This window comes from Microtus ochrogaster, chromosome 24 (genome assembly GCF_000317375.1).
Source record: "Microtus ochrogaster isolate Prairie Vole_2 chromosome 24, MicOch1.0, whole genome shotgun sequence".
NCBI classification, from domain to species: domain Eukaryota; kingdom Metazoa; phylum Chordata; class Mammalia; order Rodentia; family Cricetidae; genus Microtus; species Microtus ochrogaster.
The window spans coordinates 25160874-25174018 of record NC_022024.1 but is presented as its reverse complement, the minus strand read 5'-3'; the positions used below and the strand labels follow the sequence as shown (position 1 = coordinate 25174018).

The 13145-nt window shown below is 40.0% G+C and overlaps 2 protein-coding genes and 1 pseudogene across 2 annotated transcripts in view; all 3 read left to right on the top strand.

Moving 5' to 3' along the window:
* Epyc (epiphycan) overlaps positions 1-4869 on the top strand; it is a 21660-nt gene extending 16791 nt beyond the window's left edge. Inside the window, exons 5-6 of the mRNA XM_013350322.2 lie at positions 394-489; positions 4661-4869. Coding sequence (XP_013205776.1) covers positions 394-489; positions 4661-4831 — 267 coding nt within the window. The 3' untranslated portion in view covers positions 4832-4869. The remainder of the gene's footprint in view (positions 1-393; positions 490-4660) is intronic.
* On the top strand, positions 2153-2777 carry LOC102002382 (annotated as a pseudogene).
* A 6792-nt stretch (positions 4870-11661) lies between the features above and the next one.
* On the top strand, positions 11662-12928 carry Ccer1 (coiled-coil glutamate rich protein 1). The gene has a single exon (XM_005358127.3). It carries the CDS (start codon positions 11662-11664, stop codon positions 12859-12861), a length of 1200 nt encoding a protein of 399 aa, XP_005358184.1. The 3' UTR covers positions 12862-12928.
* The last annotated feature ends 217 nt before the right edge of the window (positions 12929-13145 follow it).

Below are 13145 nucleotides of genomic sequence, written 5' to 3'. Positions count from 1 at the left end.
TTTGGCCATTTGAACTTCTTCTGTTGAGAATTTTCTGTTCAGTTCAGTGCCCCATTTTTTAATTGGGTTATTTAGTATTTTAAGGTCTAGTTTCTTGAGTTCTTTATATATTTTGGAGATCAGACCTTTGTCTGTTGCGGGGTTGGTGAAGATCTTAAAAAAAAAAGAATTATCTTCTTCTCAAAACAACTAAAATTCGTGTAAATGGTTGTCAATAAAAAAAAATCTGATTTTCTAAAAAAGAAAAGAAAAAGAAATATGCTTACAGTCAAATTTTCCAAAATTGTATTGAATTGCCTAGTGATTTAGAGGATGCTGACAGAGGCATGCTAGCTTACTAATCACTGCATAGAGAAGAAACTTCAGGTAAGTTTTCCATATGAATGTTTACAGGACATGTATGACCTCCACCATCTCTATATCACGGATAACAGCTTGGACCACATCCCTCTGCCACTTCCAGAAAGTCTACAGGCTCTTCACCTTCAGGTAGGTTTTGTATGATAAAGTGAGCCTTAAAACTCCAGGGAGAACAACCACAAACAGAAGGGAGCCAGGACTAACAAACTTATCTGTCATGACATATTGACATGAGCATACATTCTTCTGCTTCTGCTTCTCCACCCATTCATTCCGTCAGCTAACAAAGTGTTCACACCTTCACGTTACTGTCTATTCTACTGAGACACTGGTACCTTCAGTCATTATTTTGTTATTTTAGAAATAAAATTTAGGTAACAAACTTTTCTTTAAAGCAAGACCTTCACTTACTGAAAAAAATACATAAGAAGCCATAAAGGGAAGACAAAAATATATTTTGATGTCTAGTCTTCATAAAAAAAAATATGTCAATTTTATTTTCTCATACACATCAGATTTCATATTGAATTAAGTACTGTGCAAAGCCATCAACATGTACTAAAAATGGCACTTCTCTAATTTTTAAGTTAAAGAAACTTCAGTTTTTTTCTTTAACTTCTTTTTTTAAACCAACATGCACACACACTTGAAAGTTTACACTGTTTCTACTCCTATTAAACAGCATTCTATTTTTAGAGAGATAAGTGAAAACACATTTTCAAAATGCCATGTTTTAATAGTTTCTAAATATGTTTTGTTGTCATCCATATGATTACAATGTGTTCAGTAAAACACTTAGTTTTTGAAACAATGGGATTTGCTTCAAACCACATGAAAGTAACTTGATTTATAGCTATAATCTGCTTTCTCTGGTATTTTCTAATTTTTGTGGGGTAAACAAATAGGAAAAATATTTATTATTTGCTGAATTATAGACCATTATAATAAGGGATTTTACTTTGCAAGAAGTACTCTCTGGTTCTAGTGATTTTCTCTGTACATTATGTTAATGTTTACTTCTGCATTTTTCTTATTCCAAGTAATGTTTATATTTCTATACTTTTATTGTATTTCTGTAAATATGTGAGATCTGGATATTGATCTCTTGAATTTTTCTGACCATACTCATTTTCTTAATATCTTATGATCTCTTACAAACAATCCCAAATAATGAAAAAGAAGAGTATGTCCTGACTCGTCACCCTAAAGTTAATTCCATCCTAATAACAAAATTAGACTTAAACAAAGCAATCAGCAGAAGAGGAAACTGTAGATCAATGCATGTTACGAATTAATGCAACATGGCATGCAATAAATCTACTTTTATTGCATATAGATGATCTACATATAAATCATCTATGTGTAAAATAAATGACATACCACTAGACTGTAGCATTTATTTCAAGAATAAAATAATAAATAGTTTAACCATTATTGGATATAAATATGATATAATAACAGAATAAAACTTCCTGATTATTTAAATAGATACAAAGAATGCATTTGAGAAAACTCAATAACCCTTTATCATTAAGTATCTGAAGAAACAAAAACTAAGGAAATTCCACAACCTAATAAAGAATATGTATTCCAAACACACAGAAGTTAATATTTAATAGAGAAACACTCAACACTTTCTTGATAAGCTCAGAAAAAAATGATAGGGAATGTTTGGTCTTAATGTCTTATTAAATATTATGTTTGAAGGTTCTAATAAGAAAAACAGAAAAATAATTAAACTAGAAAGTAACACATAGATGGCAAAAGAAATAGGTTTTCAAGCCAGTGCTGAGCAACGGGCATCGCTTGGGACAACTGGCACAAGCACCACAAGACCAGGGGTAAGAGAAAGCCCTACCACAAGGAGAAGTTTGAGCTGGGACATCCTACTGCAGACACTAAGATTGGTTTTCATCATATGCACACAGTCCGAGTGCTAGCACGCAATAGGAAGTACCCTGTCCTACAATTGGATGTGGGAAAATTTTCCTGGGGTTCTGAGTGTTGTACTCGCAAAACAAGAATCATTGATGTCATCTATAATGCATACAATAATGAGCGGGTCCACACCAAGACCATGGTGAAGAACTGCATTGTGCTTATTGACAGCACACCGCACCGACAGTGGTATGAGTCCCACTATGCACTGAACCTGGACCGCAAGAAGGGAGCCAAGCTGACTCCTGAGGAGGAAGAAATACTAAATAATAAATGACCAAAGGAAATTCAAAAGAAATATGATGAAAGGAAAAAGAACAACAGTATCAGCAGTCTTATTGAGGAGTAGTTTCAGCAGGGCGAACTTCTTACCTGTATTGCCTTAAGACCAGGCCAATGTGGCAGAACAGATGGCTCTGTTAGAAAGCAAGGAGCTGAAGCTCTATATGAGGAAGATCAAAGCCTGGAGAGGAAAATAAACCATCATTCATAGCTCATCTAATAAAGGTGTTTATTGTTCTATATTTTTTAAAGAATGAATTAGATTTTCTTACTTCGCTTTCAAACGACAAGATCTTGTATACAGAAAATCTCAAGGAATCCATTAAAAGTTACCACAATTCATGAGTTTAGCAATGTGACAAGCTGTAAAATAACTATGCAAATTCCAATTATACTTCTTGTTCATTAACAATAATCATCCTGAAAACTACATTAAAAATGATTTTCATTATTTATAATCTGTCACTATCATCTGTCATCCATTAATCTAACATCTATTATCTATCTATCTATCTATCTATCTATCTATCTATCCATCCATCCATCTATCTATCTACCTATCTATCTATCTATATCAATCATCTATCTATCATCTATCACCTATCTATCTATCTATCTATCTATCTATCTATCTATCTATCCATCCATCCATCCAGCTATCGATCATCTATCTATATCTATCTGATATTTGGCACATAGTCTTATTATGTAGCTTTGCTATCTTGGAATTGTCTATATATAACAAACTGACCTTAAACTTGCCAGAGAGCTTCTTGTCTTTGCCTCTTCAGTGTACAACTTTACAGAGTGCCCTATCACACACACACACACACACACACACACACACACACACACACACACACGATAATCTCTTTCAAAATGTCACATATCTTAAATTCATAGATTACACTTATCAAAACAATGATAATCATTGTGTGGTCACAATTGCAATATGGGGTTAAACAAGGAAGAATATCTAGATAATGTCCTAATACCACAGATCAAAAACCTGGATTATTAAGGTGCACGTACTTCTTAGATTCACCTACAAGTTTTGCTTGTCACAAATTATGAGTAACTTACTAAGCTTTAGGTATAGCAGAGGAGTTAAGCAGTGTAACAGACATGAGATCAACTCATATCTGTATTTTTCATATTATTATAAGACCCATAATCCATAATATATTATTCCATAATATTATAAGATCAACTGTAGCTCTGCACACTGGTAATAAAAAAGTCTTCAAATGAGCTAATATTCATGCCTACAAATTTTTTAGGTTTCAAGGAAATTGCATTCTGCTATTTAGGGTGTAAAACATTCTAGCTACTTGAAAAATACATCAACAGTTCCGTCAAATACAAAAAAAAAAGTTACAACTCAAAGACATGACAGTAAGTGAACAAACTTCAATGCTGCCTCTTAAGACAACTTGAAAAGGCCACCTCCTCTTTCTTCTAGTATTCAATATTTTTTGGAAACATATATTTATTTCAGGAGATAGCACTTCATAATGCCACGTGAATAAATTCTCAGAACTGAGAAATCTATGAAAACAGAAAGTATGTTGGTCACTGTCCAGGAGTAAGGGGAGAATGAAAAAGTGTATTTCCCCAAAATCTGCTTGCCTAGTCTCTCACTTTACTGCAGCCAGGTTGACCTGAGTGTGAATTGTTCAGAAGTCACACCATGAAGATTCTTGGGACTTTTTGCTTGCTCTTTTTCTTCCCTGGATATTCCTCCCTTGGCTCTCCCAAAGCCTGTGTCTTCCTGCTACACTACACTGTCTTCAATTTCTTTTATCATTTTAAGAATAACTTCTTTCTTTCAATAATCTTCCTCACATACTTGTATTTCTCATGTGCTCTGTACTGGTAAGAATAAGTCTATTTAGTTAATTAATTATTCCCTATGGTACAAACAATGCTTCATGTATAATAATCATACATTGAATAGTCTGGACTAGTAGAACAAATACAAGAATTAATACATTTTGCATATTACAATGTACTACAGTTTTGCTTAATACCTTAGGTTTATAAAGTCTTGTCTTTTCACTTTTTTGTCTTTTTTTTTTAGAATAACAACATTCTAGAAATGCATGAGGATACTTTCTGCAATGTTAAAAATTTAACCTATGTTCGTAAGGCATTAGAGGACATTCGACTGGATGGAAACCCTATCAATCTCAGCAAAACTCCTCAAGCGTACATGTGTCTACCTCGTTTGCCCATTGGAAGTTTTGTCTAGTGTTAGAATGTTAGGCAAACGTCTGAATTGTGATGCTTTTTGTAGCCAAATGACACATCAATCTCTTCAAAACCAAACTCAGTATATTTCAGATGCAATAAAGAATGTGGCATGATTATATAAAACAATAAGCTGAAAGTGTTAAGATAAGAATTTAATAATTTAACTAAACATGAATTAGGTATAAATCTATAAAACACATAGAAAGTAAATTAAATGATAACATATTTTCAGCTACTCTTACAAATCAGATATGATTAGAAAATTTTAGGTATCATATCAAGTTGAATAAGAAAGAAAGAAAACATTTGAAATGAATACTTTAGATATGCTGATAAGATGTGTACATTTTAATTAAACATTTTTAGTCTTAATTTTCATTGATATATGTTTCCCACCTAATTCATTTAAGAACACAAAGAAAATAATAAATGTGTTTGAAAAATACATGGTCTTGTGAGAAAGTATTTCTTATAAGCACAGTGTGCAATTTCCTTATGACATCTATCATCTTTTCTCATGTAATTTTCAATTATTTTTTATCCATTTTATATACCAACCCTAGTTCCCCCTTCCTCTCTTTCTACTTCCTCCCCACCCTCTCTCCTACCGACCCCCCATTCACTCCTTAGAAGGGTAAGGCCTCCCATAGGAAGTGAACAAAACCTGGCATATTAAGTTGAAGCAGAACTAAGCTCCTTCCCTCTTCATTAAGGCTGAGCAAGGCATCCCACCATAGAGAATGGGCTCCAAAACGCCAGCTCATGACTACCCTAACTGTCATCATAGAACCTCCATACAGTAACTGATGGAAGCTAATGCAGAGATCCACAGTCAAGGACCAGGCAGAGCTCCCCAAGTGCAGTCAAAGAGAGGGAGGAGGGATTGTAGTAGCAAGGACAAATCATAATCATGATGGGTAAACCCACAGAGACAGCTAACCTGAGACCTGTCGTGGGAGCTCAAGAACTCTAGACTGACAGCTGGGAGCCTGCATGGAACATCTATCATCTTTAAGACCTGTGTTTCTCTACCTTTGAAAATAATGTATAGGATATGGAACATACCGAAGATGCCATAATAACAACCCCAGAGAAGAGCAGGAAAAAAACTTTATAAGGGAACTAGATTTTTTTTTAAATCTTTGAAAATGAATAATGATGTAAGTTCATGGTTAAAATCTGAAACACTGGAAAGGACTTGCTCTTGGGTACAGGACCCCAGGTTCCAGTTACTGATCTTATATACCTCCATAAAAAATTCTCCCAGAAAAAGGAAAATATAATTCCTCCTTCTATAGAAATGTATTTCTGCTGGCTGCTAGTGGCGCACAGCTTAAATCCCACCCAGCACTTGGGAGGCAAAGGCAGGCAGATCTCAGATGAGTTTGAGGCCAGCCTAGTCTACCAAGAACATTCCAGGTACATGGATAAATCCTGTCTCAAAAAACCAAAAATAAAATGAAGAAAAGAAAGAAAAGAAATATATTTCTCCAAATTTAATATATGTATATATGTGTGCTTATATATGTGTGTGTGCATAGTACCCAGTACTGTTACATGTCTATATACATGAGCATTCATTTTTAAGTGCAAAAGTAAGTATTCTGAACCCTACTTGTGACATTTCAAAATAGTCGATGGGGACATTTCCACATGAGTACAGCCCCTGGAATTCTGAGACGTTGGCATCCCATTTCATGGATACTCAAATTTTGCATTTATACCAAAATTATAAATAATGGCCAGGCTTGAGCATACATAACTATATGCTTGAGAGTACCTCTATAGATAAAGTCAAAGAAATAGGATTCTTGGTAAAATACTATTAAGTTCTTAATAAGTATTATGAAATAGACATACAAGATATTAAATGTATATTGTTCCGCCTTGAGCAGAAAAGTTTTGTTACAGGTTCTACATCTTGGGTTGAGCAGCATCAACACTTACACTCATATTGACCAGTTTCATGTTTCTGTATTAACCTCCATCTGCTGAAAAAGAAGCTTCTCTGATAAAGGTTGAGAGCTGCACCAATCTACAGCTATAAAAAAATACGTATCTAGACGGCAACGATACCATGTACTCTCAATAAAATAAAATAGAAGGTTCTCCTCTAGACTCCTCAGCTACATCACAAAAACCAAATTTCCCCTTGTTCTATATCATTTATATATCCACTAACCATAAACATTAAAATGATAATTCAAATTTGAGAGCATTTTTTCTAATATGGGAGTTGGCATGGGACTCTGCATGCATGTGACAGTTGTGTAGCTTGGTCTATTTGTAGAGCTCTTGCAGTGAAATCAGGATTCACTCTGGTGCTTAAGCTGGATTTTTGGAACCTATTCCCCTTGCTGAGTTGCCTAACCCAACCTTGATGGGTTGAAGAGGGGGGTTTGGTCCTGCCTCAACTTGATGTGTGATGCTTTGTTGAAGCCCATGGGAAGCATGCCTCTTTCTAAATGGAGAAGTATAATTGATGTGGGAGAACCCCACCTATTTCAGGCAGCTAGGCAGATGGGTGTGTCTTATACAACAGAACTGGCTGAGCCAGTGGGTCAAGTAGTAAGAAGCCTCCCTCTATGGTTGCTGCCTCCAGTACCCTTCCTTGAGTTCCTGTATGGAGCACACATTTCCCCTGTGTTATTAATACTGTCTATTTTCTCAGTTTTCAGAAAGCCCTTAGTTATTGCAAGGTTAATAGCATTTTCAAAAGCTGATATTGAATGACACTATACACATGACACTTTTAATTTTAAGTACATTGCCTTGATAGGAATAGAAAACACTCTCTGTATTTATCATATCATTAAGCATCTCTTTATAAGATGACTTAATGGTTGATAGATGGGAAAACCCATACCTCATGAATTTGTAAATTAGCTGTATATCTTCCCAAATCTCCAAAGAGTAAGTAATTTCCCCAACCTCTCTCACTCCCTCACAAATGCTCACTCTATTCCTTTAATTGTATATATATATATGAGTAAGTATATTATTTATATGTTTTCAGGGCTGACCACCATTAGATAACCCAATGAGGGGGATTGTCCCTGGGGAAAGACTGATTCTTCCTGTCTCAGCTGATAACTTTCTACAGTTCTTTATCTAAGTTTGGGGCCCCATTAGGTTTCTTCCATCTACCTGCTGTTAGAATTATTCCAGTCTTGATCAAGCAGCCATACTGTAAAACGCTGGCTGTGGTAAGTTGGTGTGTTTCCAGTATCGGACGGTATTTCCCTTCTGTTAAGTGGGTCTTACGTCCATTAGATAGATGTTGGCCACTGCCAAGTTATAAGCACTACCGCTACATTCCCAATTTCCTATTGGTCAAAATGCTTCACCAGAGCAATAGCAATCCTAACTGTAGGGGAGTGTAAGTGTTAACAGCTGTGGAGGTGTGACGCTATCCTGACCAATCAGACAGCCAGGTTGTACTTAGAGCTGCAAAGGGGCATCTCTGGAGGCTGGAGCCGCAATAGGACAGCTCAGGCCTGGAGAGAAAGGTGTCCTAACTTGTCCAGAAGCCAGGTTACCTGAAGTTGGGGTGCAGTGGGGGATGGTCTCCCTGCAGAATATAGCAATCTCACTCCTCTCCTGGACAGCAGCTACAGATGAGATCTTCTCTGTTCCCTTAAGGGAATGTCCTAGCAGTCCTATCAGCTTCCAAGATGTTACTTCTTTGGCCAATACTCTGTAAAAGGGGAAGCCCCTGTAGACATGTAGCAATCTCCTCTGGCTCTGTCAAAAAAGGTATTACTTTCTCTGCTCAGCCATGCTCAGCCCCCCAAAGGATGGTCTCAGCGATGTTTTTCAGTTCTGTACCCTAAGAAACATCTCAGTCAGGTTCTTCTCTTCTGCAATGGCTAATGAAGATCATCACCCTTCATTAAGGTGATCAAAAAGACTCTTTTGAGAAAGGGATTTATTTGGAAAGGAGTCCAGGAGAGTGGCTACCTCTGCCGGGGTGGTGAAAGGCCTCCAACTCAACAGGCAGAGAGGCTAATATAGGGCTTCCTAAGGGCAGAGTTTTCCCAGAGAGAAAAAGGATCGGTTAGTTTTCCCTGGTAAGGGGCAGGGGCAGGGGCAGAGATGGCTCTGATTTCTTGGCTCAACTGTGTTTCTTTCACTGACTCTGGGTTAAGAGTCCAGGGGCTCAGGGCTTGGTTGGTTTCCTGCTCAGGGATCAGTTAGTTTTCCTGCTTCAGTTGGCCCTTTTATCTTAGTAATACAGGCATGCTAGAAGAGAAGCTACTCTCAGCACTCTGCTAGACCAGCACGCTGCCTTACTATGTCCCAACTCTTACCCTTATACCCATAGATGAATGTAGCTACCGCCCTTCATCCGAGAAATTTCTCTTTTACAGCAAATGGAGATCATCAGAGAAAACTGCAACTCTACACTATGCAGAGGAGAAGAGATAGATGGTGGGGAGCTCAGCCCCAATCTATACATCTGTACCACAGCTCCTGCACCTATGGTTCTGGGAACATCACAGGAGAGGGAGCATAGGGATCATAAGAGTCAGAATACCAGGAATTTGGCTGTGGGATGACTATATGAAGAAGACCAGAAGTATGTCAGTATCAGTAGGCAGGCTAATGTGACAGGGAGTGCATTTGGGGGACCCCACCCTTAAACAGAGAACTACAGGAAACTAATGACTGCCGGAAGAAAGAAAATTAGCCTGTCACAAAGATGAGTGCCCTTACTGGTTACCCAATACAATATATAAAATATATGAAATCACACATACAGTATATGTGTGCATGTAACAATAATAATCAAAGAAAAGAGCTATTGATTTGAGAGTGGGGTGTCATGGCAGGGGTTGGAGGTCGAGTACATGGAAGGAACTGGAGGGAGAAAAGGGGAAGGAGGAAACATAATTCTATTATAATTTAAATTGTATATATTTGTTAAGTGAGGCATTTGTGTCTCTTTCTTCTGAATAAAGACAAATGCTGACTGTTTTGGGATGAGCTACTACTGCCACCAAGTGTTAGGATTCCAACACAGTTATATATGTTTTTCCACTGAAAATGTAGTATAAGGCATGCTAACACAAATAAAGTGAATACTAATGAATAGATAAAATATATTTTACTGGATTTACTTGATGTACTTAGTAAACAAAGTATAAGATGAACACCATTGATTTTGTTTCCACAAATGCCATGGCCATTGTTGTGGCAAACAGACAGACAGACAGGCAGACACACACACACACACACACACACACACACACACACACACACACATAACCTGAAATCTATGTTTTTCTAGGAAAAATTAAAGTGATTTTTTTTGCTGTTTAATAACGTGAGAAACTATGGTCAGTAAGTCCAGTGCATGTAGCTGACATTTGCTCCAAGTTCTTACAGATGGCCTTTCAGTTATGACATTAACTTCCAGTTCAGAGAATAATGGCTGTATCTCCACTCACAGCCACAAAAGAGTCCTGTTCTCAAAATCAGCGTCAAGTTGTGTTCTATGGTAATGTTTAACCAACAGATTCATCTGGGGGATACTAGAATTAAGTATGGTGCTTTCTCATATGTATTCCATTGTATCATAAGGGGTCTAATAAAGATGAATTGATAGGAGGATGATGTTATGAACTTATCTCTACGGTCAAACAGGCTTGGATTTAAAGGCTAACTGTGAAGTTCATCAGTCTCCAAGACCCTGGGCAAAGTCACTTCAATTCCAGAATCTATGAAACCTGGTCATCATCTTTTGAAGTAGGCAGGGACTTTTTTGTTGTTGTTGTTGTTGTTGTTTTGTTTTGTTTTGTTTATCGAGTGTCTCTGTAGTTTTGGAACCTATCCTGGAACTAGCTCTTGTAGACCAGGCTGGCCTAGAACTCAGAAATCTGCCTGCCTCTGCCTCCAGAGTTCTGGGATTAATGGCGTTCGCCACAACGGCCGGCAGTTTGCAAGGATATTATATGTTTAAGATGCACACGTAGTAAATGTTTGTGGTCACGTTTCATGTACCACCAATCCGACTTCTGAACTTGTAAGAGTCGGGAAGAAATGGGGTCCCAATTTCCTTTACTGCAGCCGCTCTCAGAGCATTGGAAAAAGCGTTCTCCCAATCCACTCTCCTGAAGGAGAAGGCCCATATTCCAACAGACCCCAACAGATTTAAAATAGAAATTTCAAACACCTCCCTTCCCCAAGCGTTGCCAGGGTGTGAGCATTGCCCACCTTTACCTCTGCCTCAAATCCTGCGTCACAAAACCTCTTGCGAATGTTCGCTGCACGTCTAGTTCTAGCGGGAACCCCGCCTCCTCACAGACAATGCCAAGTCCACTCCAATTGGCTGTCGTCCTTGGTAACCAAGGACGCGGTGGGAATGCGGGGGTGGGGGTGAGGGGGCCCTGCCGGTATATAAAGGCTGCCACTGCCCACGCCCATTCAGTCCGGCCAGGACGGCGACGGTGAAGCACCTGGGTTGAGAGGGAGGAGCAAGGTAACAAGCGATCCCTGCCTCTCCCGTCCCCAGCCCAAGCCTCGTGTGAGGCGGGTGTGTGAGGGACCCGGGAGTGGCTCTCACAGCTCATCGCCCACCAACACCTTCCTCCCCCACCATCCTTACCCCACCCAAATCACCTGGGCAAGACAACCCAGGTGCGAAAAGAAAGTGATTCTGAAGGAAGAGCTAGCAAGTGGAGAAGAAAGAGGGCAGGCAAGGTCATAGACACTAGCACCTGGCCCTAGGGACCAACAGAAAGGCTCTTCTGATTGACCATCGGATCTGGCCAAAGTGACAGCTCCTAGGAGGCTACCACTAGGAAGACTCGTGGAGATCCCTAAACCATGACCCAGACGGTCAACGAAAGGGAAGATCCCCTCAATCTGGGCGGAGGCGGCTGGGCATCCTCCATTCCATTGCGCACTTGGTCCTCCTACCATCGAAGGCAGAGGGGCTCTCAGATGTCCAAGCGGCGGTACCGTGATGGCACCAAAGCTGAGTATGAGGCTCCCAGGAAACAACCCAAGCAACAGCATAGCCCTGGCCCATGGTACCAACCGCCCAGAGGGCCCTATTGGGCGGTGTACTCCAACTGGGGACGCTGTGGAGAGCCCTGGCGCCCACCTCTGATGGCAGTCCATAGCCCCCTGTGCCCAGCGCAGATGATCCGAGCCTACGGTCTGCACCCGGTTTGCCTTTGCTGCTGTTGCTCCTGGAGCGGGCCCTGGAACCCCTGTTGGGAGAGACCCCCTGGCAGAAAGAAGCGCTGGGGACGCAGGAGCCGTGGCCTGCGCCGCCAATCTCGTCGCTCCTTCCCGAGGAGCCCACCTATAGACCTGAGCAAGCTGCTGCGGCCAGTCAACCTTTATGGGTGGCGGGCGCCTGGGATGAGAGCGCCTAGGAACACCACTCAGTTCATCATGAACCAGGTCTATGAAGACATGAGACAACAAGAGAAGATGGAGCGCCAGCAGGCGGTGTTGAGAGCGCAGCAAGCCCAGGCCAGTGGCACAACGCCCGGAGACTTCACTGTCAACAAGGCGCCTCACTGCAGCGTCGAGGAAGATGCCCAATTGCCTGAAGATCTGTATGGCTTCATGCAGGATCCCTCTCTAACCTTCAGTCCTGCTCCAGTGCAGCAAATCCCGTCTCCCACCCCACAGCGGGTAGAGGAGGAGGAGAAAAATGATGATGAGTGTGGAGAGGTGTGTGGTGAAAAGGAGGAGAGCGAGGAGGAGGAAGAGGAGGAGGATAGAGAGGCAGAGGATGAAGATGTGGATGAGGAGGAAGTCGGAGAGGCTGACACTATGGAAGGAGGAGAAGACGACCAGGAAGAGGAGGATATGTTGGAAGAGGAGGGGCTGGAGGCGGGACAGCAGAGAGAGGAAGACAAATTCTTGCCTCTGGGAATGCCTTTGTCAATCCTAGTAGGGGATGAAGAGGAAAGAGAGAACTTTATAAACTATGACTTATTAAGCCGAGAACAAAGAATTCCCAATGTGCCGGAGGCAGATCTGTTTATGGTACCGGACATCGGACATTAGCCATCAGGAAGGGAACTGAGAAACAAAAATGGAACTGAGTGGAGGCTAATGGGGATTACCAACTTATTAAATGCAAATTCAAAAGTGAGTTCCATTAATAAACATCAATGTAAACACCTTCGTTGGCCACTATAAAATATTTAAACATTGGTGTGTTTGTGTATGACTGTGATGGGTGGGGGAGGGAAAGTTTTCAGTTATATTTTATTGGAAATGATTAAAGGCCAAATATTTTATTACTCCAGTTTGAATATTTTCATTTGCTGTCTCCCTCTTCAGACAAC